The sequence below is a fragment of the Solanum stenotomum genome, chromosome 6 (genome assembly GCF_019186545.1).
Source record: "Solanum stenotomum isolate F172 chromosome 6, ASM1918654v1, whole genome shotgun sequence".
NCBI classification, from domain to species: domain Eukaryota; kingdom Viridiplantae; phylum Streptophyta; class Magnoliopsida; order Solanales; family Solanaceae; genus Solanum; species Solanum stenotomum.
Genome location: NC_064287.1, coordinates 58,262,145 through 58,288,625, shown reverse-complemented (window position 1 = coordinate 58,288,625; position 26,481 = coordinate 58,262,145). Strand labels below are relative to the sequence as shown.

Genomic DNA, 26,481 nt, shown 5'->3' with positions numbered 1-26,481 from the left:
TAAATGCTATAACTTGAAGTTTAAGTTAATTTCTTTAGATTTTGTAAGGATTTTTGTAATGTTTTTTAAAATTTATCAAGGTCATGTTAGATGTTGGCTTATATATGTTGATAATAAATTGGTTCCTTTTTTGCTATGTGTTACATGAAGTTAAAATGCAAGTCATTTATTTAACATTTCGGAGAAATAACAAAATTGTTTAAATGTAAAAAAAAGGTGAGTTTTTAGTTTTTGAATTCTACTTTTCAAAAGTTTTGATTTTATTTTAGGGTAAAAAAAGAAATGTATGTGAAGAATATCATTTTAAAAAAAAAAACGAAGGCACTATCCACTGATAGTTTCCTTTTAACCCATTATTATGCTATAGTTCAATTAATTGTATACAAAAAAAATGACACCTAAATTTAAGAAAGAAATCAACCAATTAACTAATGAAATTTCAATAAAAATATTCATATTTGTAAATGTAATCTAAACAAATAAAATATAGATAGATAATTTTATTTTTTATAAAAACTAAATTTACGGAAAAATATATATCTATTCACTAATATTTTAAGGATCGCGCGAAGCACGACTATGTTCACTAGTTTAATATTAAAAGTAAAATACCTTCACTTTTAATGTAACGTTTTATGCAATACAAATTTAAATTAGTCGGATCAATAAATATTTATATAAAAAAAGTGCGCCGCTTATACAAGTGAGTTCCAGTATCTTTTTTCTTGTGTCCCTAAAACTTATGCCCCTATAATTATCAAGTACATACAGCTACTTCCAAAACCCTAATTATATTCCCTATAATTAATTATTCTAAAGTATTTTTATATTATATTACAGTAATAATTAAAATAATGGACTAATAGAAACACAAATATGTTTCATTTTCTAACAGCTTTTCTGTTGCACTCTTGCACGCCCGCGCTTTTTGATTTAGTTCCCAATGATTTTTGTCAGCCTTTTTTTAAAGTTTCAATTAACCTTTTTTTTTTTTGTAAAAGAAAAAAAAAAGAACTTTATACTACTACCTTGAATTACTATAAAATAATTTTTATTTAGTTATATTTTGTTTTCAATGATGACAATTTATGGTTTTTACAAGTTGGAGCAAAACCAAGAAGTTAGTGTAATCGTTCTGGTCCAACTGTTAAGTTATTATTCGTTCTGGAGTTTGAACTTAGTTAGATCGCATAAATTTGTCCTTTAGGTTATAATTCAAATTTCAAAACCAGCTCAACAATTTATTTATAACTCATTCTTATAAGTGAGGATCCCTATCTGTCTTTTTTCATGATATTTGCCTAAAATATAATGTGTGTCCCTTTCTTCGAGCCCTGCTAGTTAACTCTTATTTTGTTTGAAGTAACCTAAATAGTCTTTTACCATATGAGTGGGATAAGAATCATTTTTTGAGCGATCAACCAATAATAAATTAGATCAAGGCACAAAATTGACTCTCTTTATGTAAAAGTATATCTCAAATTTCACTTGATTCGAAAGAGAGCTATGAAGGAAACAAAGTTTAGTTAAACTATAAGCCAACAATAGCTTCACAACATCCTTGTAATTTGAATTAGGACATATTTATATGGTTCAACTAAATTCATTACTTTCGACATGGCATAACATGTCATTGTGTTTGCGTGCTGCGAATCTTTGAAAGTATAAATATTATATTTCCAAAAATTCATTGCTTTGATAAAAAATTAATCAAGTTTAAATCTTGAATTCACATTCGAATAAAATGGGTATTAGATAGGGATATCATGCATAGACTGAGGATACACAAAAAGTCCATTTTCATTACAAGACTATGAGTACAATATGGGAGAGTTTTACAAGGTGTTTTTGGCTAGTATATATGATGGTACAATTCAATTAGGGAAAATGCCTTTAGGGATAACAACATCCCCAATGTTGTTGTGCCATGGGTCAGCCAAGTGAGTTGCCAAGTTCTCCAATGGTCCTGTTCCTGGGTATGCTGATTGTTGTACACAAAATCCCACAAATGCCAATAATGCAAGACGACCTAACCACAGATAATCGTTCAAAAAAAGTGAGATTAATAACGTATAATAAGAAAATTCTCTTCTAAAACAAGTAAAAATACATTGATAATCTGAAAAGATATTTACAAAATTAGATCACTTGTATAGTAACGAGTGTAGGTTTGTCTCGTTACATTATCAGGTTAAGTTAGCCTATAAAACATGTGTGATAACTTAAAACTATAGAGTAACAACAAGCAAATCTCTACGATAAGTACTTCTCCCTCTGTCCCAATTTTGTGACACATTCTAATTTAGTCTATCTCAAAAAGATTAACACATTTCTATACTTAGAAATAATTGAACTTTAGAATTCTCATCCAACCCTTAATAAGATGATCTATATGTACACAAATGTCTATAACTACAAGTCTTTAATTCTTTCTTCAACTCCGTGCTGTTTCAAACAAGGTCTAGCTATCATAAGTTAAACTAAACTAATAGTATATATAACAGTGATCAATATTGTCAGTATATATAATTTAAATCCGTAAAATGAAAATGTAAAATGCATAAGAGGAGTGTGTTAATATTCTAACCATTTTTTATTTCCTTGACTTTGAGTTCTTCAAATTTAGCAGGGTCTTTAGAGTAACCCAATGGGTCAAAAGCACCACCAGGGTACTTCTTCTTTTCTGAATCTTTTTCCATACTCCTTTGATGCTCTACAAAGGCTATGGCTAAAAATTCAATAACCAAAATAGTAGGGAGTGTTCCCCATGGAACAGGCTGGCCCAAATATGTAGCTTGTCCTCCAGGAATGGCTGCCCATTCTTGGGCCTTAACCCAATTACCTAAGCCCAATGCCTCTGGTACAATGATTCCTGGCTGCAAAAATTGTTCATATATAAAATCTATGTTAGAAAATTCAAAATAATATACTCTCTCATTTCAAAAAGAATGACCTAGTTTCCTTTTTAGTTTGTTTAAAAAAGAATGGCCCCTTTCATTTTTTGGCAACACTTTAACTTCAACTTTTCACGTGGCATGTTTAAGTCCACAAGATTAAAAGGCATTTTGGTACATTTGACATAACTTTAATTTAGAACCACAAGATTAAAAAGTCTTCTTTCTTTTCTAAAACTCCGTTCTAAGTCAAACTAGGTCATTCTTTTTTAAACGGAGAGAATATATTTTTATGTCAGGGAAATTGGTTAAATGTAATATATAAATCTCTTCTAAAATATGTATATTTTTCTAGCATTATTTGTCAAAATGTGTATATTTGTATATCTTGCTTGCATTGTTTGTAAATCTCTTCGAGGGTCTTTAGGAAATCACTTCTCTACCTCTCAAGGTAATAGGTTTGTGTACAAACTATTCTCTCCTAAGACCAGACTCCACTTGTGAAACTACATGGATTGTTGTTGTTGTGTGTAAAACTTTTCTAGAATGTGATGTATGTCAAAGAGTGGTGAAATCAGAAAATTCGCTAAAAGTGTTCAAGATTAGCGTACAGGTATAAAAACTTATATTTGACCGATATATATAGCTAATATAATTTTCCAATCAAAAGATGTTTTGTGCTACTTCCTAGTTAGCTTTTAATTGTCAAAAATCTTAAAGGCAATGCATAAAATTGTTCAAAAATATTACTACATGAACTGTGTAAATATTACAACTTGACTTTTATTGTTTTCAATTCATTTTCCTTTTTAGTAAAAAAAGTTCAACTTCTATGCATTCACATGAGGGCTGAGTGAGAAATGGTTCCCTTTTGCCAATAAACTTTCTCCGACCTTCGATTAACCTTACTCATAAAGGGCACCAGAAACATATTACAAGGGTTGTCCATAAAGTGGAATTAGCTAGAAACTCGTAAAATAAAGAAAGTTACCAGCTACAACATGTTAATATACATCGATAATATACAATTATTATTATATATTGTCGATCTATATAAGTTAAATATTTTCATGAAATAGCAAAGCTAAAAAGGAGTATAAGAGAAAAAGAGGCTTACAACGGCAAGCATAGCCCATCTGCAATGAATAAGTTCAGATTCTTTGTATCTTTCCAAATTTTCTGGTACTTCTCCAAAACCAAGTGGATCAAATCCAAAATCTCTGCGTTTATATATATATACAAAATTAAAACTAGCATAAAAAGAATAATACAAATTTATTGTATAAATCTTCCCTAGTTAAAAATATTCAACAAATAGTCATCCTTAACAATTATTCAATTTTCGAAACAACAAGTGTCATTCCAAAATGATTCATGTCATTCTACTCTTATAACCATCACACATTTCAAAAATTAAGTAATTCAACTTTAATGCCTATCAAACCTACTTATTATATATCAAATTAACATGTTACATATCGTGCTAGATCATATATGTCACGTAAAATGAAATAAAGAGTATTACGTACCCGGGGGCTGAGCCGTCGAGATAGGATGGACGGGGCTGCCCGGGCATCCAATCGGCCGACATGGTGAACCTTGACGTGTCGTTGGTAACTCCGGCAGATACCGGCAACGCGGTGACGAATTTAGACTTGGAAGCAGAGAGAATAGAGGGGCAAACAGGTGCAATTCCATAACTCATCAATGTGTTAGAAGCCATTTTATTTTGGTTAATTTAACAAATGTTCAAAAAAATAATTTGGAGATGAGTAGAGAAAAATAGAAAATGGATATGAGAATGGGGAAAAAATGGTGGGGAAAAAATGGTGTAAATTGTGGTGAGTATAAGGAAGGAATTTGAGATATAGGCAAATCTAAATGTAGATTATAATTGGTTAAGGAGAATTGTTTGTGTTTTGTGATTGGTCCATGTGGAAGATGAAGTGGATATTTTGAAGGATATGTGATGGTGGTTTTGTGGCTTAGGTTTATCCTAGTTGGAAAAAATATCAAAGATTTTAAATAAGAAAATTCAATTTCTGTGTTTTCGTGTAGAAGTTTAATTAAAAATGGAATAAGGATGTGTTTTAATTATGTTATTAGATGTACTTATTATTTTTCATCAATATAAGTATAATATAATCTTCTTTATTGAAATTAGATAGATAAAATGATTGATGATGTAATTTAAATTTTAGTCTCTTATAATTTTCACTCATTTTGTTAAGTCATACCATAAATTGCTTAAAGGTTTCTTGCAATTTCACTAGTGCAAAATTGACACTTCAGAGCATTGGCTGTTTTTTAATTATTGAGAGCATGTTGAATATCATAATTTGTTTAGTTTTCATAGTGGTGTGAGGATAGAAAATTGGTCTTTTATATGTGGATAACTCCATCTCATTACATATGAGTTATATTCATTTTAATTCTTTTATGAAATATTAGATTCTATGCTATATTACTCAAATTCTAGTTGTTAGTTTTGATAATGTGATAGGGTATGTGTTGAGTTCTCAAGCTGATAATGTAAATTATACAAAATAATTGTTTGTCATGACGATCAATTCGATAAGATTCATTCACTAGGAAGTATTTTGAGATGACGTAACTTTAAAAGTAAATGACAGAATTCAAATAAGGAAATATTTTCATTGAATACAAACGTCACGTTTAGAGACAAAAGAGGGTGTAGTAGCCGACATAATCTTTAGCGAATTGAAAATAAGCATAGTCCGAAAATCCTCAGACAATCTTTCTAACTGATAAAATCCGTTCACTCAGTAGCATCTTGAGATTATGCAACTTTAAAAGTGAACGACAACATTCAAACAAGGAAAGATTTTCGCTAGATACATTCACCACCCAGAGACAAAAGAGGGTATAGTAGTCGACAAAAACTTTAGCGAGTCAAAAATAACTATAGTCCAAAATTCTCTAATATAACAATCCTTCATCTGTTATTGAATTTATGTCGTATGATAAACAAGATTATCCCAATTATAATTTTGAAATTATAGTCCCACCGTCTATTTATATGAGATAGATAAAATCTTAATTGAGTTATATATTATCTTGATTTAGTTAATTATACCTATGGACAAACATCAAATAAATTTAATCTCAAATTTTATATTGTGATACTCCCTTAATTTCGATAATTACCTAGCGATCTCTTAAGTTTGTCTGAAATAAAATTATTCTATACATGTGTTGATAAGAGACAATCACACACACATGGTGAAAAATTATCATAATGTGTGTAAACTGATTCTAACGCTGTCATCATTAAGGGAAAAAAACTTAATTCATTCTAATACATAACATAGGTGTACATAAATTTCTCATTTTGTCAAGTAAAAGTATTTGAAATTTATGTTTTTAGAAAAATAAATTGAATTTAGCATTAGGGATAAAAAAAAATGGGACAAAATAATCACCAAAGGAACTCGACTAATGCACTAACACTCCCTACCAAGGTTTTTACATTACAACACTCAAAGTCAAGATACGATATCAAACACCGGATAGGATAAAGTTTAGTAAAAATTTAGACACTGAAAATTTCATTTCATAAATAATAGGGGTCAAATTGATGTACTCTCAATCTTAAAGGGCCAATTCTTATTTAACGCCTTAACTTTGCCACCTAAAAACCGACATTTAGCTTGAAGAAACCCCACGGCCAAAGATCAATTTTTTTTTGGACAAGAAGAAGAAGAATCACCGACGATAGACACCATGGTTTGTTCTTAGTGTTTTCCTTTAATTCCCCTTTGATTGTTTCAATTTCTTGTCAATACCCATTTTGCATTCTTGAATTTTTCTTATCAATTTTGATCTCTGTGTGTGTGTTTCAGTGTAGGTACATGCCATAATTTTACTTCTCATATGTCTAGTTGATTTGGGAACACTTCATTTCCTCTGTATAATCCTGGAAATGCTTATTTGGGGGTGGGGGTGATGTATGTGTGTGTGTTTATAGGTATTTGGCATAATTTTATCTCCATTTTGCTACTCATATATCTAGTTGATTTGGGTGTACTTCATATACTCTGTATAATTCTGGAAATGCTCATTTGTGGGTGGGGGTGATGTGTGTGTGTTTCAGTATAGGTGTATGCCATAATTTTATCTCAATTTTACTTCTCATATGTCTAGTTGATTTGGGTATACTTCATTTCCTCTGTATGATTCTGGAAATGATCACCTGGATGGGTGTTGGGGTGATGTGTGTGTTTCAGTGTAGGTGTATGCCATAATTTTATTTTAATTTTACTTCATGTCTAGTTGATTTGGGTATACTTCTTTTCTGTGTATAATTTTGGAAATGCTCATCTGGGGTTTGGGTGGGGGACTTAATTTTCTCCCATGAACTGTTTGTGTAATTGTGTCAATGAATTGGTTTGGTCCAGAACTTGAGAATATGGATGTAAAGTGGAAAATGGATTCATAAGTAGTTGTTAATGGAATTGAACTTAGCAAATTTTGAGGAGTCAGTATTGATATGATCTCCGTTTTTTTGCTCATATATCTATTTGATTTGGGTCTACTTCTTTTCCTCTGTATAATTCTGGAAATGTTCACTCTGGGGGTTGGGGGTGGGTGGGGAACTTAATTTTCTCTGGTGAACTATTTGTGGCAATGGATTAGTTTGTTCAAAAACTTGAGATAATGGGTGTAAAGCGAAAAAGTATTGAATAAGTAGTTGTTACTTGTTAATGGAGTTGAGGCTACCAAATTCCAAGGAGTCAGTATCAATTTTATCTTCATTTTGCCGAAGGCATATACAAGATTTGAGCCAAAGTTATTGTGTTTGGCTGACCTGTAACTAATTTTATATCCAACCATAATATAGCAGACCCCAAATAAGTGGGAGCGAGCCAGTGAGATACTTGATTGATTGTACTATGTGGATAAGCTGTTCATATGATTGCTGTTTGAGCCTTAATATTTAATATTGTATTGCCATGAGGTTTACAAATTTTGGGTTTTACTTTTAAGAAGTCTTCTTCTAGATATATTATGACAGAGGAAAAACTGCCCTCAATTGCACTACGTTATTAGTACTTATGAGTTCTTTCTCTCAAAATACTCGTTAGTTTGGATGCTATTAGGTGAATTATTTTCTCTGATGCATTTGGTTTCCAATTTTAGTGGTTACTCTGGACGAAGATGATTATTAGCATGCTTTTCTGTTTGCCAACAAATGGTGTTTGATCATAGAGGGCAGTTACTTATTAGCTTTGCTCCTTGACAGTGTTCTCCTTTTTTTTCTGGTTGACGTGGGAATTTAGCTGAGAATTTCAGCATAATAGGTTATGAATAGACAAATCTCTGAGCTTAGAGTTAAGCATAGATTGAGCCCAACCAGTTAGGTAGTGCTACCCGAGGTCGACTGGATATTCTATTGCTTGTTTTTCTGGATTAAAGAAAATACAAGAACTCCAATTCCTTCTTAAGTTGAGAAAGGAACCACAACAGCAACAATTACTACTCTGACTCAGTCCCAATCAAGTTGGGCTCGGCTATATGAATCTCTTCTTCTTCATTTAAGCTCATGTCAAATCATCATCGTTTTAAATAAATAAAGTGAAATGTAAGTTTCATATATATAGAAATAAGTATATATATACAAATAATAATAATAGTAATAATAATAATAGAAGTTCTCTAACAAGCCTAGAACGTATTCTCAACTAGTAGATATCATGTATCTGGATCTTTTTCTTCCAGTGTGCCCTATATTTAACTAAAATTTTTATATTGATGCCAAGTTTGCATTGATACCTAGGTTTTGTAGGTCTTTCGAGACAACTTCCTTGTGATTTTAGGTCTACCACGGGCCGTTTTAACACCTTCACTTACCATAGTTTTACAAAGAAGCAACTATTGTTTGAGTACTTGCAAGCCTTGGGTTGAGTGGTTAAGGAGATGGCTTAGTTTAGGATGCTTGACAACTTCTCGGCGTAATCCAATTTTTATGTTTCAGTATGTACATGTATCTTACCAAGTAAATGCACATTATGCATATACTCTTCATAAATGGATCTTTACTCATTCAAGGGTAATACATACATGAAGAAGAATGGGGAAGAATGATTTAAGTCCAATTAGCAGAAAGATTATGGCTTGATGAACCGTTGGAAAGAGCAGAAGGACTCCACTTTATCTAAATTTCAATGCTGCCATTTTATTTGTCCATGATCACCTTTTTAGACAAACACAAGAGAGAAAGAGAGAGAGGGAGGACTATAGTCCATCTGGTCGGAGCCTCTGAGTACACCTCCTTCTTCGAAGCTTGCTTTATAATGTTATGTACTTATGTCAAATGTCAATACACAGAGTGAGAAGACAATTGAACTTTTTTGGAGGTGATAAATAAGATGAATATACTTATATGAGAAGGCAATTGAACTTTTTTGGAGGTGATAAATAAGATGAATATACTCATATATATGGGCAGAAAATGCCTGGAAGGAAACATTAAAAGTTTCCTTTAGACAAATATAAGTATTTATTACATGATTAGTATTAGTATTACTTTCTTGTTTATGATCACTATGTAAGTCTGGCAGAGCAAGTATGAGTGGCAATCACCAGGGGTTTATACAATAAATATGGCATTAAGCTAATATTTGCCAATCTTCACAAAGCCGAACTCTTTTGGAAGTTACACTGTTAGGACAAATAAATTGTTGACTGTTTGTTTGTATTATCACCAGACTCAAAAACAATGAAAATATGCAAATTAAGATGGATATAACCTTCAAAAAACCAAGGAACTACATGCCACATGGATGATGGATCTAGATAATAGCATATAAACCTAAAAACTAATGGAACCACTACTGAGTATTATAATATCTTAGCGTGTATTTGAACATCAACTAGAAGCATAGGTAACTTCAAAGAGAATGTGACGCTGATGGATTATTTCCATACTGTAAATCAATTTGGTTCTTTAATCTCTCTTTTCTCTATGCAGGCAATGTATATCCGTGTGAAGCGTAATAAGACCACCTACTTTATTCAATGTGACCCAACTGAGACAATTCTACAAATGAAGGAGAAATTGTCTAACCTCATAGATCAACCTGCTAATGATCAGCAATTAGTCCTGCTGCCTGCTGGAGATGTGTTGGAAGACTCGAAGTCCCTAGCTGATCAGAAGGTAAATTTTGTCCATACTTATCATCATCATTTTTCATGATATCATATGATCTGTTGGTACAATTAGAAAATATAATATCATCTATAGTTTGGGTAATCAGCAGTTTTTGAGTCTCTTTTTATCAATTGTACCCATACAGATACAGATTCTACTTCTATTGCCAATGACCTGTCCAACTTTCCCTTTTGGTCTGTTCTAAAACTGGCAACCACATAATTGAAAACAAATTTTACTTCTTTTAAATTTTTCAGTACTCTTTTTAATATCATATTAACAGCAATACACATTATTAGAGCTCTTTTAAGGGATCAACCGGTAAATGGGATGGAGAACGGCTATTTACATGTGAGGAATAACCTTTCATTTCTTGTTTCTTTTTGGTGCACCCATGAAGTTCTTGTGTGTATAAAAATTGGGTTTCTTTTTGGATGACGGTAGTGTCTGGTCAGCTTCCACATACTTTGATTATTCCATTAGGTACCGGATACTTCTCACCAATATTGATACCATGTATCCACCCACCAAGACTTAGGCAGATGGAAGTACTTCTGTAGAAGATTGGGGTTGTTCATAGAGGATCATATTATGTTCTTCATCAAAAAAGGATCATATTATGTTGTAGATTATCAACCTTTTGGCACCGTTTTTCCCCACTATTGGTAAACTTGTTCACCTTACTAAGAAAATGAGCTCTTTTAACTTTACATGTACATTGTAACAGGATAATTGTGTTTTCACACTCAATTTACATCCATTTTAGATTAATGTTATATTCCTACTTTGATTCCCATATGACATCTATAATGTGATGGAGAGAGTCACATGAGTATACGTCGATAACAAGAAATAAGTCCATGAGGTTCATGAAGTATTTTTCTCAAGCAGATTATCTTTACTGCTTTATTTAATCCAAGTTTATGGCATTATTTGTTCTTTTTTAATGTTTTTGAACACTTTTCAGGTTGAAAATGACGCTGTGGTGGCACTGACTCTGAGAAAAGGTTCTCGTCCCTGTTACATTTGTCTTTTCCCAGTTTTAGTGGATATTTCCGTAGTTGATTAGCTGATAATTTTGTTTCGTAAGTCAATTTGTTTGTTCTTGACTGCCTCTAATTCGTCTCCTCATTCCCCAAATGTACTTTTATGTTACTTCCAAAGAATCGCTGGTGGGCAAGAAATGCTCAAGATTAATGAACTTTTGTTTCGTGCGAATAATCATTGGCTATCTGTGTCTTCTAGCTTTGGTGGGACTCATTTCTTATCTTGATTAGAAATGCCTTACTCAAGAATCACCCTAGAGAAATCCTAGGGAAATCAGCCACAAAAGCTGATAGGTATAGATTTTGGAAGATATACCATAAGAATGTGTGGTAATCCATGACAATAATGAAGAAACAAAATTAACACTAAGGTTTACCTTGAATAATGGACCCAAGATATTTGAAGCTTTCCCTTCTGGGTATGACTAGTGCATTGATCTTCACTTCCACCTCCGCCTCATGCGGGCATGTAAGTTAAATTAAATGAATATATAGGAGTTTAATATGTGGGATGCAACTGCAATTCACGTGGAAAGGATAGGCTGTGAAGTATTTTAATTCAACAAACACGAGTGGAGGTTGGTGATGTCATGGATGACCTAAAGGAGATTGACCTTATTTCAATGGAAATACTTAGTAAGGGGAATCACTGAATCAACATTATGGAGAAAGGGTTATTAACTGAACAAAATACAAAGAAGAGCCTAGCTTATTTTAGGTGAACTGGAAAGATTTATCCTTGTTACTTCGTGATGGCTAAGTGGAGTACACTTTCCTTGCTTTCTCATTATCACGAGCTTCCAAATTGTTATAAATATGTTTGTAGCATCTGTTCAAGGAGATTAATCTTCCTTTTAGACTTCAAGGAGTTTAATGTCGAGTAAGAAACAAATCCTTAGGTAGGTGGGAAGTCTATTTAAGAGTTTTCATTTTTTTGAGAATTAGTACTGTTATATTCTTCAGCATTAGAAACGCTGTCCACCATCTGAAACATGTTACAGGGGAGTGAGATTCAAATCTAAACTTTACAAAGTACCTAGGGAATCAACCAACTCCTCTACTTCCTCTATACAGTTTTGTTTACACCAAAAAAATAAGGCTAGTTTTAAAATGTTATGGGTTTTGGCGCATTAATTTTAAGTGAATTCTTTGTTCATCACTACCCAAAATGAAAATAAGGAATTATCAACACAGTGAAAAAGAAAAGAAGACCTATCTAAGTGGAAGTGAGGGAGTACTAGCTATTTATATTTAGGTCTGAGTAAGGAAAACAGTGAGTGGAGTGGATGATTGGAATAGCTGCATATACTTTTTTGTACTGACAGGAAATGATAGTGCATGTTCTTATTTGATTTGGATTAACTGGAATACGGCAAAAATGTAGTTTATTATTAATACTATGAGAACGTAGGAGAGATATTGGGAGAAACGTGTCTTTACAAAGTTCATAATTTTGAAAGTAAAATTAAGAATAGGAAGAAAGGGTGGAAGGGAAAAGACAGAATCGAGTTCTTTCTTTCAAGAGGAGGGCATGTGATGCCTAACACCGGTTTCCTTCACTATAAATGCTCCTCTTTCTTGTCCTTTGCAGCCTCTTTAAACAAGTGCAGCTTCCTGTTTGTTCTGTTTATTCCCATTCATCCATATCTCAGAATATCAGCATTAAGTATTCATTGACTAGACAAGTATAAACCTCCATAGTTTGCTTTAGGACTTGATCCTATCTTGGTACCGATAGTGTCACGACCCAAGCCCATGGCACATATTGTCCGTTTTGACCTACAGGCCTCATGGAATTTTCCCTTGGGCTACGTCATCATCGAGCCCAAAAGAGGCCATACCATATGAACTTGTGGTATGTCTTATAGAACTCTTCATTTTCCTCTACCATTTCGATGTGGAATTCGCTGAAGGTAATATGTGCACTCCTTTAGAAGCTTGGCAGCCTAGAAACCTGCCAATCCTTCTATGTGACTCGCCCTCCATCATGAGCGTCACAGGAACCATTTAAACTTCTATCTAGTCTTGATCCTATCTTGGGACTGGAATCTTTTGAACTTCTAGTGGCAATGCAAGCATGCAGCCTCACATGTCCAAAATTACAAGAAAACCGGTAGTGCTTTTGATTGTTATGGTGATTTTGAGGTTAAACTAGTTTAGCTTTTTGGTTGTGATCTTCATGTCCCTCCCAAGAGCTTTTCAATTTTTGAAAATTCGCATTTGATTTTATACTATTCTGTTCTAACTTTTAGCTTTACGATATGCATTTTGGTCAATCTTTGCTCATTATAACTGTGCATCTTTCCTGCTTTTAGATGACAATGAATTCGAGGATGTGAATATCGTGAAACCAAATGATGAATTTTAGCAGCCTCACGATTCAGATGGTGGTGCAAATCGGTGACAACGTACATTCTGGGAACATCTAATCCTCAACAAAGATCTGTATACTTGTAAACTGGCAATTGATTGACCTGCATCTGGTTCTTTTAAAATACTCAGATTGCCTTGAGTTTCATGCTGTAGGAAAGTTTCTGATATCGTTGCGGTTCTGTTTAGCAATATACTGTTCAAGAGAACTACTTTTTATGATTTTTGCAGTGACAAGAGCTCTAAGATACAGACATAATGCATCAACAACTTTTTTTAGTAGGATTAAACTTTTCAGGATGTATGAAAATTGCTGGCCAAGTGTGTGATTTGTCAGCTGTACTTTTTAACTTAAAAAGTTGTAACCCCTGGATATATGGTGCAATCCATCCTTAACTTAAGGTATTAGGTTCAAACCTCGTGAATAGAGAAATATCTAGTAGATTAGTAGGGAGTCCTCCCTCTTAATGGGCTCTATGTGACGGTTATACACTTACTTCATTCAACATTTGTACCAAACTAAGGATAATTAAACAATACTCATTTTCACCTAATTACTTATTAAGTAACCATGTTAAATTACTTTGCTTAACATTACTTTGCTTTGGTGTAAACATGGTGTGGATAAGTTTCTACCTGATGGATATGCGTATCTAAATTAGTCGAACCGGATATCGGCTCCTTCGTGATTAATCCCCTTACCCCCACCAAAAATAGAAGAAACTTAAGATGTAAATTCCATTGTCAATATTAACTTGTAAGCTTATATAGCATAATCATGTTCTAATCAATGATTAATGAATTTGATTGATGTAAACTTATCATAAACCCCAAATATGATATTTCCTCCCACTAGGACAACCTTAGCCACAAAAGCAACATCACATATCCTTCAAAATATCCACTTCATCTTCCACGTGGACCAATCACAAAACAGAAACCAGTCTCTTTAGCCAATAACAATCAAAATTCAGATTTGCCTATATCTCAAACTCCCTCCTTATACACTCCACAATTTTTCATTCTCATATCCATTTTCTTCTTTCTTCTCTACTCATATCCAACTTTTTTTGTACATCTTTTAATTACCAAAAAAAAAAAAAAAGAGGAAGAAGAGATGGCTTCTAATACATTGATGAGTTGTGGAATTCCAGCTGTTTGCCCCTCTTTTCTCTCTTCTTCCAAGTCCAAATTCGCTGCGGCGATGCCGGTGTCCGTCGGAGCTACCAGCTCCATGTCTCGATTCTCCATGTCCGCCGATTGGATGCCCGGGCAGCCCCGTCCATCCTACCTCGATGGCTCAGCCCCCGGGTAAGTAGTAGTACTCCCTTCGTTTCATTTTATGTGATGATGTATGATCTTATACGATATTTAAGTCGTTAGTTATATAAAGTTGGATAACTTAATGGATTTTAATTTTTGAAAGTTATGATGGTTATATAAGTAGAATTAACGTCAAAACATTTTGAAACGTATAAATTTGTATTATTACTTATGCAAGTTTTAATTTGTAAATATATAAATGCAGAGATTTTGGATTTGATCCACTTGGTTTTGGAGAAGTACCAGAAAATTTGGAAAGATACAAAGAATCTGAACTTATTCATTGCAGATGGGCTATGCTTGCTGTTGTAAGCTTCTTTTTCTCTACTATAAAGCTTAGTCTTTATACGTTATATCTTGAACACTCTTAACGAAATTCCTTGTTTACAATTTTTGAAGCCCGGAATCCTAGTACCAGAGGCATTGGGCTTAGGCAATTGGGTCAAGGCCCAAGAATGGGCAGCCATTCCTGGAGGACAAGCTACATATTTGGGCCAGCCTGTTCCATGGGGAACACTTCCTACTATTTTGGTTATTGAGTTTCTAGCCATAGCCTTTGTAGAGCATCAAAGGAGTATGGAAAAGGATTCAGAAAAGAAGAAGTACCCTGGTGGGGCTTTTGACCCATTGGGTTACTCTAAAGACCCTGCTAAATTTGAAGAACTCAAAGTCAAGGAAATCAAGAATGGTTAGAATATTAACTCACTCCTCTTGACCGATTTTAAGTTATATATGCTGACAATATCAATCTCACTTTTTATGAATGATTATCTGTGATTAGGTCGTCTTGCATTGTTGGCATTTGTGGGATTTTGTGTACAACAATCAGCATATCCAGGAACAGGACCATTGGAGAACTTGGCAACTCACTTGGCTGACCCATGGCACAACAACATTGGGGATGTTGTTATCCCTAAAGGCATTTTCCCTAATTGAATTGTACCATCATATATATTAGCCAAAAACACCTTGTAAAACTCTCCCATGTACTAATAGATTTCTAATGGAATGGACTTTTTGTGTATCCTTAGTCTAGTAGTTGTTGTTTGGTAAAGAGGTTCAAATATTGCAATAGGTGTGGCGTGGCGCTATGAATTCCTGGCTCCGACATTGAGAGGAACATCTAGTTATTGTTAAATACTTGGAATTTTTTTTGATATTCAAACCGAAATCATAAAAAGAAAATCACTTTGGTATATTTTGGCACATGAAACACACTCAAATATTATTGGTACTTCGTACTTCACAAAAATACAAACTCTCACCAAACAAGAATAATGCTCATCCTCACAACTTCTCTCTCTAAGGCTGAACTTTGCCCATGGACTACAACAAATGCAAAGAATAGATGCAGGCACATCCTGCATTAGGTTAATCAATACAACATTATAGATGCCAAGCATCAGCTAACTACACTAGCTGATGAAAGGAAACCGGCATGCAAAGGAACCTTGTTTGAAGCAACAATCTCGTTGCAGTGTCCCCCTCTAGCTTCATCAACGACTAGATGGATGTGTCCTGGAGTAGAGCTTTCCATAGGAACCAGTTCCCTAGCTGCAACTGTTTTGAGCCGAAGTCGTTCTGCCCTTGAGCCTATCACTTGCCCCAGAACAGATGCTCCAATGGTAAACGCCATAGCCGCTTTAGGCATCAAAATGGACTTCCTCAGAATGGCTATGAATGGCACAGCTGCATGTACAGCTGCAAACCAAGATGGTGAAAATTTTTCAGTGTGTTCTCTCCATACGCCTAAAGGAATATTTGCTGCCATGCCCAAAACACCAATCACTAATACTTTTGCAGGCAAAGGTTGTGGTCGCAAGTTTTTCGCAAAGGCTGTCCGTGATAGAGCAGCTCGGGCAGCTACTATAGCAGGGGGGCACTTGAGTTTCACACCAGGAGGGGGCTGAAAAACCTTTGCTACAAGAGGAAGGACAGTACTTACAGCACGGTACGACTTCGCAATAGGACAATTCCCATTCTGCAACCACTCATTGCTTAGTGCTTCATGTTCTGAATCTCCTCCCTGATAGATCCAAAATGATGGTTAGCAAGAACAATATGACTGAGTTTTGGTTATTCTATCAATAATGAAAAGTTTCTCAAGTCCACCAACAATCATATTTCAAGAGTTATACGAAAATTAACAATTTTGACCTATTGCTATCAAGAAGTCAAATAAAGTGTTTCACTGGACCATGAACATTTGACAAAGTCATATTTCAGAAGTTACAATGAAATTCAACCGTTTTGACATATTGAGAAATTTGGGAGATACAAAACTGAAAGGAAATGGCTCAAACCTGTCTTTTGGATGACTCAGACTTCTTCTTTTGATTCTTCCACTTCTCAGAGAATGAATCAAAACCAAATGGTCCTCCAAATCCAAAAGATGAGAGACTTATGGTAGCTGCCTTTGCCACCAAAGGGTTGAAATGACGAGCTGCAGGTTCAGGATCTGGTTTCTCATTCGTAATGGACAGTCTCCCAGAAAGTGGGACAGCACCATTCTGGCCATGGAAAAGCCTGAATGCCATGTCAAAGTTAGGACCATCCTCGAAGATAGGACCTTTTCCTCCACGTACCTGATTCAGGTGCAGCAGCTATCATGAGAAAGACTTCACATCAATTTAGAATGACAGGGACATGGTCACCCCACCAATGTAGCAGACAAAAATGAGAGGCCTTAGCAGGATTGATTCAGCAACATGCAAACTATTTTACAAAGATGCAAAGAAAAGTTCTTCTGCAAATAAGTGATCAATTAACAACTTACTGGAACGGGAAAACCAATGGGGCTTGAGAAGGAAAAATTAGTTGGCTCATTGATATTCGTCAAAAATGGGCACCTAGCAATGTCTTGCTGGAAACCTGAAGAGTCATCACTTGTATTCCTAGAGAAAAAATCCATTTTACTGGAAGAAGGATGACCAAGACAAAAATCAAAATAAATTTGAGCAACAGAATCTTCAAGAGACAATTAACAAAGCAAGCATGAGGACAAGGAATCACAAGCCAACCACTTTTTGATAATATCAACATTAAGGAAGTCCAGAAAAGAGTCCAGCCGTTGATATATCTATATATATATATCTTGAAACCGGAATACCATATATAAGGTTCGCGTTCATGTATACAATTCTTATAAAAGGAGTTTTGACCTAGTAGTCTTAAATATTAACTTTGATTACCAGTTTTCATCAGCAAGTCTTTTAACCAAAATATTCAAAAAGAAGCTCAACCATTTGTTAAGCCAACCTAATACTTCCAAAGAATGAATACAGATCAAATATCAGCTCAAACACAAAAATCCATTTGCAATATAACAACACCAATAACTACTATGACCTAATCTTAAACTAATTGGGGCCGGCGGTATGAATCCTCCATATCCCTTTTGCTCCATTTGGACCCCTTTTCATTTCCAATATCAAAGATTTGTCTTTTAAGCAAACCCCAGTAATAAAAAGCAATAAGAATCAATACCCAGTTCCCAAATTCGACCAACAACTTAAATCAAACAAAACACTGTAATCACCCAAACAAAATAGCTAAACAGTAACTGTAGCCAAAAAAAGAGAAAAGCAAACAATTCTCAGATTGAAGTACAACACTCTGTATGCAATTATGCAATTCATACATCAATACAGATCAAATTTCAGCTCAAACACAAAAACCCATATCCAATATAACAAAACAATAACTACAAAAATAAACTCCAAGCTCATTGAAGTTAGCTATACCCAATTAGACCCTTTTCATTCCAATATCAAAGATTCAACTTTTAAACAAAACCCATTACTAAAAAACACTAAAAATCAATACCCTTTCAGCTCAACAACAATAACTCATTTCCAATATAACAAAACAATAACTACAAAAATAAACTCCAAACTCATTGAAGTTAGCTATACCCAATTGGACCCTTTTCATTCCAACATCAAAGATTCATCTTTTAAGCAAAACTCATTTATATAAAACACTAATAATCAATACCCAATTCTCAAATTCAACCAACAACTTAAATCAAACATCAAAAAAACACTGAAGCTACCAAACAATTAAATCTTGATACATTGAAATTAAACAAAAAAACCGTACCTCAAGACAGAAAAAACTTGTGTGAAAACTCAGAGGAAGAAATTTTGTGAATAAAGAGAGAAATGAGATGAAGAAAAGGATCAAAGAAGATGGAGTAGTTGATGCGTAGGTGAAGAGGAATAGCAAAACGACGGCGTGTTGACCACACGCCAAATGAGAATATGTCTCTACGCGGGCTTTTTTGACTAATTAAAGAATAACTAACCAATTACTCCTACTTTTGTTGATTTTTTTTTTAAAAAAAGGAGTGGGGTCAAATAATAATAATAAAAAAAATAAGAAAAAGAAAATAATAATAATAGTAAGAAAATAATTGTATGGTTATTTTTGGTTGTCCTTAAAGTGATAAAAATGTTTAATAATTAAATTTCAGGTAGTATATTATTATATAGTTTAACGCTAAATTTTGATGATCTACTTATTAGAGAATGATATGATTATATCTTAAAAGTAAAAAAGAGTCCTTTAATGCGTTAGAATTTAAGTTGTATGGAACTTTTATTCATAATTATTTGTTGAGAAGTAAATATAATAGTTGACTTTTTATATATTGTTTTAAATGAAATAGGCATTAATATTTCATGGCGAATTTCTTGTATTGACAATTCTAGAGGGGAAATGGTCCATAATCTCTAACTCATACTCCATAGAGAAATTGAACTAGTTTAATTAGTTGATTTTGAATACTAAATGATTAAACTCCAAACTAATAGTAATAAATAAAAATTGATATTCCTCAAAATATGGGGAGTGAAATACAATAATAACACATGGGAAAATCTTATCAGTGAAGTCTGGGAAGGATGGTATTACGTAATCCTACTTCTTAACTCGTGAAGGTGGAGATAGTGTTTTTGATAGATCTCAATTCAAGTAAAACATATCAATATCAAGTTCGAGAATAGTAGCAACAACAAATAATAGAAGTTTGGGAAGGAGAATGTTACGTAGTCGTATCCTTATCTTGTGAAGATAAAAATAGCATTTTCAACAAATCTCAACTCAAGAAAAACATCTTAACATTAAGTATAAAAATCCCTACCTTGTGAAAATGGAGAGATTGTATTCGATAGACCTGAATTCAAGTAAAACATGACAACATCAAATATAAGAATAGTAGCATGCAACAATAAATAATAATTTGATAGACCTCAATTCAAGTAAAACATGACAATATCAAATATAAAAACAATAGCAACAACAAATAATAACCTCTCGGGACCGAGAGTGAAAATGAGAAAAAGAATAAGGGGGCATCCCAAATAGTAGCAACAACAAATAATAACCTCTCGAGAACATGACAACATCAAATATTACAATAGTAACAACAACAAATAATAAATTCAAGTAAAACATGAAAATATCATATATTTACAAAGAATAACCTCTCGAGGCCGAGAATGAAAATGAAAAAAAGAATAAGGGGGCATTCCAAAGTAGCAACAACAAATAATAACCTCTCGGGACCGAAAAATGAGAAAAAGAATCAAGGGGCATTCCGAGAATTGAACTCGGGACCTCTCGCACCCTAAGCGAGAATCATACCACTAGACCAAATGCCCAATTCGTTTCTCCGTTCACAAATAGCCTTTCAGATAACTCAGTAGCCAATCTAACGAGAAAACCCCAAAACCCTAGTGAAAAGCAGAGAGATCCCAGTTGGGGTTTTTGCATCAGAAGTTTGTCAATGGCAAGACGAACCCTTTTACACTTGGTTCGATCTCAAGCAAATCTTCTAAAATCCACCAATTTTCATTCAGGTTCGTGTTTAATTTAATCAAAGCAGTTTCATTTCTGTATAATTTGCTGCTTCTGTTTCAATTTTCTGTTGTATCTGTATGTATAGCAGTTGGTTTTGAAAGAAAATGAAAGAAAGTAACACCCTTTTGTTAATCTTGTTGAAAAGCTGTATAATTTCATGCTATTGTTTTTCCTCAAATGGAAACAAGGTCCAATGTCCCTTCAGCTGGTGGTGGGTGTTATATGTTACCTGTAGTGAGGAATCCAGTATTTGAAGTTTATGAGTTCGATTAGACAGGAGATGACATGACATGACATGACATGTTTTCAACCTATTGATGACACGACATTAGATAGGAGAGTATGGAGGTTGCGGATTAGTATAGAAGGTTAGAGTTAGTTGAGCATGTGTCGTTTTTGTAGTTTGGGGCTCAATACCGATTTCTCCTTGCATATTGGTACTCTGGTAGTATAAGTAATATTCTCAAAGTTTCTCTTTTTCAAACTGCCTTGTTATCCGTTGCTTGAATAGAGGGTCTTGTTGTTGTTGAGTTTCTTCAATGACATCAAGTCAATACTACAATAACAATGGTGTTCACAGTTAACTATTTATAGATATTTAATGGACTTCTCAGGGTTTAAGCAAAAACTATTTGATTCCGTGAACCCACATGTTGTACTCTAGATCCTCCTCTATATTCACGTTGAAGATTAGTGGTATGATGGTACTCTGAACACAGTGACTTAAAATATTGGATTTTCCTATCAATAGGAAATTGGAATAGCATAATTGTTATATAGTGCCAGCTTTTGATCACCCGAGTTAGGAGAAAAAGTGGATTGCTTAATGTGGCAAGTAAGCAGGAGAAAATTGTGTGCATGTGTTGAAAATGTCTTTCAGGGGTTATAACTCTTAAGGTTTTGGAAGAGAGTATGCAACGATCACCATCTTCATGTTATACACATTTTTTAATACTGATCCACCGAGCGAGGTTACCAGTATCCCGTTATCTTTTTGGTCCCTCGATCCTCCCTGTTATAATGTGTTGATTATGAATCTAGTTTCTGCTTTACTAGATGTTAGAGTCCTTTACTTCCATAATTTTTGCATTTGGGAATTGACAAATGAATGAGTATTACTTTACGCTGTTATTCATATTTGACCTTGGAACTTTTCAAGTTGAAACACATTTGCTGACAAGGAAAACATAATTCTTTGTTGTTAAACTTTAAAAGAATGGAATTTCTGGTTTACCAAAGTTCATTGTTGTAGATTCTTTTTCTTATAACTTTCTTTTTCAGTTGCTAAGCTAAATTTTCTGCTTTCAGGTTGTCAAATGATGTACTGTAGCCTTTTTCTTTTGATGAAATTGCTTATTTTGGCCTTCCTCAGCTTTTTCTGTCTTTCCTTGATGAAATCCGTTTACATTAGAATGTCAAATTTTAGCCAATAATAGGCAAATCTTCAGATCAAATCATTGACGGCTTATTTTAGCTGCAATATCCATCCATTTTATAGGGAACAATCTTGTATTTAATGAAGTAAGAATTGAACAAAGTTTGGTATAACTATTTATCAGGAGAAATGTTGAACATTCATGTGTTTATGGTGGTAAAATCGTATTTCAACTCTAGTAAATACTTGAAAGAAATCATGATATATTGGAAGAACTTTTTTGCTGTACCGCTTCTACAATCTGCATCTGGTTTGTTTACTCAAGTTTATTTTATGACTTGTTCCTGATGATTGTGCTCAAGCTCTCTGCTCGTTATTCCCCAATACCTTTTCAGGTGGTCATCTGGCTAGTTATGGAACTAGGTCACTTGTCAGTGGTACCAAAACTGATCCTAGTCGTGTGACACATCTAGCTGCTATTCGTAAAAGGTGGCTATCACAGTCTGCAACAGCACAAGACGACAACAAGATCAGCATAGGGCCTCGCAAAGGAGGAGAAGGGGGAAATGATGAAAAGGATGGTGGAGTTGTCTACTATGGTCCTATCTCAAACACGATAAAAAATGTGAAGCTTCTGTCCCTTTCAACCTGTTGCCTCTCTGTGTCTTTAGGCCCTGTCGTAACCTTCATGTCATCTACTGATTCGAATGTGATACTCAAGGGAGCAGTTGCATCTACTGTTATATTCTTCAGTGCTTCTACTACCGCTGCGCTTCACTGGTTTGTGAGTCCTTATATTCACAAACTGAGATGGAGGCCAGGTTCAGATTCTTTTGAAGTGGAGATGATGTCTTGGCTGGCAACTTTTATGCCAAAGACGATTAAGTTTGCAGATATCAAGCATCCTGACACCAATAGACCTTACGTAACATTCAAGGCTAACGGAAACTTCTATTTTGTTGATGCCGAGCATTGTCCCAACAAGGCGCTATTGGCAAAACTTACCCCACAGAAACCTACTCATGAGTCAGCTTTTAAGAACTTGTGATGACTTTTTATCTGGAATAATTTGAGGTTTTAAGGTTTTGTATTGCATTACTCACTAGAAGTTCCAATATTTGAGTCTTGGATATATAAGCCTCAGTTGGTTGTCAATTTTCCAATTATTATAACATTGATTGTCATCTTTTTTTTAAAAAGAAAATAATAGTAATGTCTAGACCAGCTTGGCAGGTCATTTCTTCGAGAAAATGATCAAAATGGTCCTTAATGTATATGCTTTGCTTCCATTTGATCCTTAATATGTGAGCTTGATGGAAATAGTCCTTAATGTATCATAAAATGTGTTCATTTTGGTCTTTAACCTATAATTAACCATACCCAATTCTTTTTGCCGTCAAATTAAACAGTCCACTCACTAAAGCACAATCTAATCCTCTATCCTACAACGCCTAAATATAGAATCCCTGCAGTATCCTTCCACCTTAGCATATATACTATGTTCCTAAAATATCCATCTCCGGTTGACTTTTACTCCCGTAAGCACTTGGACTCCCCACCCTTCCATTCTTCTTAGTATAAACATAATACATAAGAAACAACATCATAAATAATATTTCATCCTTCTTAATCCCTGAAATATCCTTCCATTGCTTCCATATGACCTCATTCTTACAATAATCAAAGAAACCCCATTTAATCCAATTGTAATTCTATATATATTGATTCTACTAATTTGGCTCACCAGTTTTATGTGTCACATACATTTATAATATATCTTACAATTTCAATTCATGGGAAGACAAGAACAGAAAGGTCATCAATAAGAAGACCATAAAAAGAGCACATAGAATTGAATAACTGCACACATAATAATAACTCATTAGAGTGAAGGAAAAAAGGGAGACAATTAACTTTTTTATTAACAAAAAATTGACTGAACAAAAAGAAGTGAGGTATGTCCGGTAATTCTTTTTTGGTGAATGAATTATTTTAGTAAGAAAACCTTGAATGCCATTGGAAACAGGAGAAGGAAAAAAGTCTTGAACGAGCGCATCTTTTACATATTCCGTGTATTTTGACGGGAAAAAAAAGTTAATTTTAGGGTTAAGGACCAAACTGATCACATTTTATGATACATAAAGGACCATTTCTATCAAGTTCATATATTAAGGACCAAGTGGAATCAAAGCCCATACATTAAGGACCATTTTGATCATTTTCTCTCATTTCTTCCATCTGCATAAGTTTTGATGGTATAGTAACCTTGATATTTGTGTTGGCGGAAGGTGGTAGGTACCCGACAAAATAGTGAAGGTCATGTGCACAAGTTGCTCTTCCATCTGTCTAAACGTTAGGGTTGGATGAACCCTACAACACTGGTGGGAGGTAATATGTATTCAGTAGGACAATCAATTATGATGACAAGAGGTAGTAGGCATCTAAATGAATGATTAATATGCGTTCAAATTGATTCTGACACCACCATCTTATATAAGCCTTGGCGTCTACCATTTTTTATATTATTATAATAGTGTTGTCCGAGCCAATTTATATGTGCCTCCACTGGCCTAACATATTCTTTTCATGTCATTGTGGTTTCCTTTTGCTGAAATAAATGAAGAATATGGTCCATATTACATGGACCTAGATGGTTAATTAGTCAGATCCTTTTGTTTCAAAACTTAGTGTCAAGTAATCTGGTCATGAATGCTCAAGAGATTTGTAGTGTTGGTAGATAACTTGTGCAAACTCTATTATTGAGTAGTTGGTGGCTGGTTTTTTCATGCACTAAATGCAAATTGATCTTAGTGGACAAGAAACTTTTAATGGCATTTTGGTCAAACATGCTGAGACATAGAGAATTAAAAAATGTACAATCACTATATAGTTGGATAATTTGGGGGGGGGGGGGGATACTACCGCGAATTTAGGAAAAAAAGTATGAAGGGAGTGAAAGAATTGGTGATATCTCCTCATTAGTCTAAGTTTTGGTGGTAGAGTAACCTTATTACAGTAGTAGGAGGTATCCAACGGAATATTCAACTGTGTTAGTGGAAGCCAGTAATGTTTAGAGAACAATTCAAAGTCGCAAATTTCTTCTAGTTCACTACTATTTTTTCTATAACTCATGACTGATCTTGAACTCGCAAAAACCACAAGTTGATTGGGTGATTACCATTCTAAAAATTGCTTATGTTTAGAAAGTTCAATTCTTAGCAAATTTGATGTATATTCTAAGTGATGAACAAAATTCTTTCAACATATTCTAAATAAAAAATATTTACGATTGAATATATCGTTTTACTTATCGAAAAGACAAATAATATCTGGAAAAAATGCACACTTTTGAATTGAGTAGATTGGAAGGGGCAAAGGAACACTTTAAAAGTTATGTTGGCTCTTCGATATTAATTTTTTTATTTAGATAATATTGCTTATTTTTAGAAACCAAGTAAATATTGAAAAATAAATATAAAAACTATATATTCCTATTCAAAAGTTGGTGAATATGCTGTTGCCACGTAGGACATTGACAATTCGGAAAAGTCAACTAAGACCATTTTTAATTGATACACATCATATGTTGGTTTTTGATACTACACATGTGGAACATATGGTCAACTTTTGGCCCTTCAACATCCACCCACCCACTCCAATAAAGACTAAACATAGAATTTAATTTTTATACTACAAGATAGTAATCATATAAAAATGTTATACTATCATATATCACTTAAAACTTAACTATATGTATTGCCTATAATAAGTATGAATTGATAAAAATATATCGATCTAAGTTTAATTGTTAAATATTGTCAATCTGATCAATTGTTTTGAATTTTATGATTCGTTTCATTCGTCTATAATTCAAAAGACATTTTGATATTGATAGGTATATGTGGATGCAAAGTGGTAGATATTACTAAAGATAAATCAAAATACATATAAATTGACATGAACTTCACGATATTAGAGAAGAAACAATTAAACTAAGTCATCCTTTGTCATAGCAAAGTATTTAACGATTCTTCGAAGTTATTCTTAATTAGAGGTTTCAAGTTTTAGTCCCTCAAGATATAAAGTTGCCTTTGTTAGAGAACGTTTTACCTTTCTATGTGAAATTTCTCAACGCAAATTCAAATTTAACCGTATCAAACATCGCATGAAAGACAAAAAAGAAATAACTTATAAAGTTATGGATATATAAGGCTCATTTGGTGTGAAGGATAAGAGATATCTAATCTCGAAATTATTTTTAAGATTAGTTTATTTCATGTTTGATTGAGATAAAAGCACCTGATAACTTATTCCGAAATTAGTTATTCTGAGATTGTAGTATTATTTTATCCCACATTAAGAATGGAATAACAATCTCAAAATAATTAATTTCGAAATAAATAACTTGTAGCCCAACCAAACGATCCCATAAAGTATAAA

The 26,481-nt window shown here is 33.7% G+C and overlaps 5 protein-coding genes and 1 non-coding gene across 6 annotated transcripts; 3 read left to right on the top strand and 3 right to left on the bottom strand.

The window, feature by feature from the left end:
* Nucleotides 1–1,864: 1,864 nt before the first annotated feature.
* Nucleotides 1,865–4,705, bottom strand: LOC125867296 (chlorophyll a-b binding protein 6A, chloroplastic-like). The gene is made up of 4 exons (XM_049547736.1): nucleotides 4,424–4,705; nucleotides 4,012–4,114; nucleotides 2,588–2,876; nucleotides 1,865–2,029 (listed from the first exon to the last, which is right to left on the bottom strand). Exons 1-4 carry the CDS (start codon nucleotides 4,615–4,617, stop codon nucleotides 1,875–1,877), a joined length of 741 nt encoding a protein of 246 aa, XP_049403693.1. The 5' UTR covers nucleotides 4,618–4,705; the 3' UTR covers nucleotides 1,865–1,874.
* A 1,815-nt stretch (nucleotides 4,706–6,520) lies between these two features.
* On the top strand, nucleotides 6,521–13,740 carry LOC125867301 (uncharacterized). The gene is made up of 4 exons (XM_049547742.1): nucleotides 6,521–6,641; nucleotides 9,886–10,071; nucleotides 11,033–11,072; nucleotides 13,427–13,740. Exons 1-4 carry the CDS (start codon nucleotides 6,639–6,641, stop codon nucleotides 13,477–13,479), a joined length of 282 nt encoding a protein of 93 aa, XP_049403699.1. The 5' UTR covers nucleotides 6,521–6,638; the 3' UTR covers nucleotides 13,480–13,740.
* A 752-nt stretch (nucleotides 13,741–14,492) lies between these two features.
* Nucleotides 14,493–15,834, top strand: LOC125867295 (chlorophyll a-b binding protein 6A, chloroplastic). Its single transcript, XM_049547735.1, has 4 exons — nucleotides 14,493–14,792; nucleotides 15,010–15,112; nucleotides 15,204–15,492; nucleotides 15,586–15,834. Exons 1-4 carry the CDS (start codon nucleotides 14,599–14,601, stop codon nucleotides 15,738–15,740), a joined length of 741 nt encoding a protein of 246 aa, XP_049403692.1. The 5' UTR covers nucleotides 14,493–14,598; the 3' UTR covers nucleotides 15,741–15,834.
* Nucleotides 15,835–16,002: 168 nt separating this feature from the next.
* LOC125867292 (uncharacterized) lies at nucleotides 16,003–19,103 on the bottom strand. Its single transcript, XM_049547732.1, has 4 exons — nucleotides 18,906–19,103; nucleotides 17,581–17,719; nucleotides 17,108–17,389; nucleotides 16,003–16,830 (listed from the first exon to the last, which is right to left on the bottom strand). The coding sequence occupies exons 2-4, from the start codon at nucleotides 17,713–17,715 to the stop codon at nucleotides 16,207–16,209; spliced, it is 1,041 nt and encodes a 346-aa protein (XP_049403689.1). The 5' UTR covers nucleotides 17,716–17,719; nucleotides 18,906–19,103; the 3' UTR covers nucleotides 16,003–16,206.
* Nucleotides 19,104–20,395: 1,292 nt separating this feature from the next.
* On the bottom strand, nucleotides 20,396–20,467 carry TRNAP-AGG (transfer RNA proline (anticodon AGG)). Its single transcript has one exon. It is a non-coding gene; the product is annotated as a tRNA-Pro (tRNA).
* A 44-nt stretch (nucleotides 20,468–20,511) lies between these two features.
* LOC125869091 (uncharacterized) lies at nucleotides 20,512–23,235 on the top strand. The gene is made up of 2 exons (XM_049549649.1): nucleotides 20,512–20,665; nucleotides 22,437–23,235. The coding sequence occupies exons 1-2, from the start codon at nucleotides 20,593–20,595 to the stop codon at nucleotides 23,087–23,089; spliced, it is 726 nt and encodes a 241-aa protein (XP_049405606.1). The 5' UTR covers nucleotides 20,512–20,592; the 3' UTR covers nucleotides 23,090–23,235.
* Nucleotides 23,236–26,481: the final 3,246 nt, after the last annotated feature.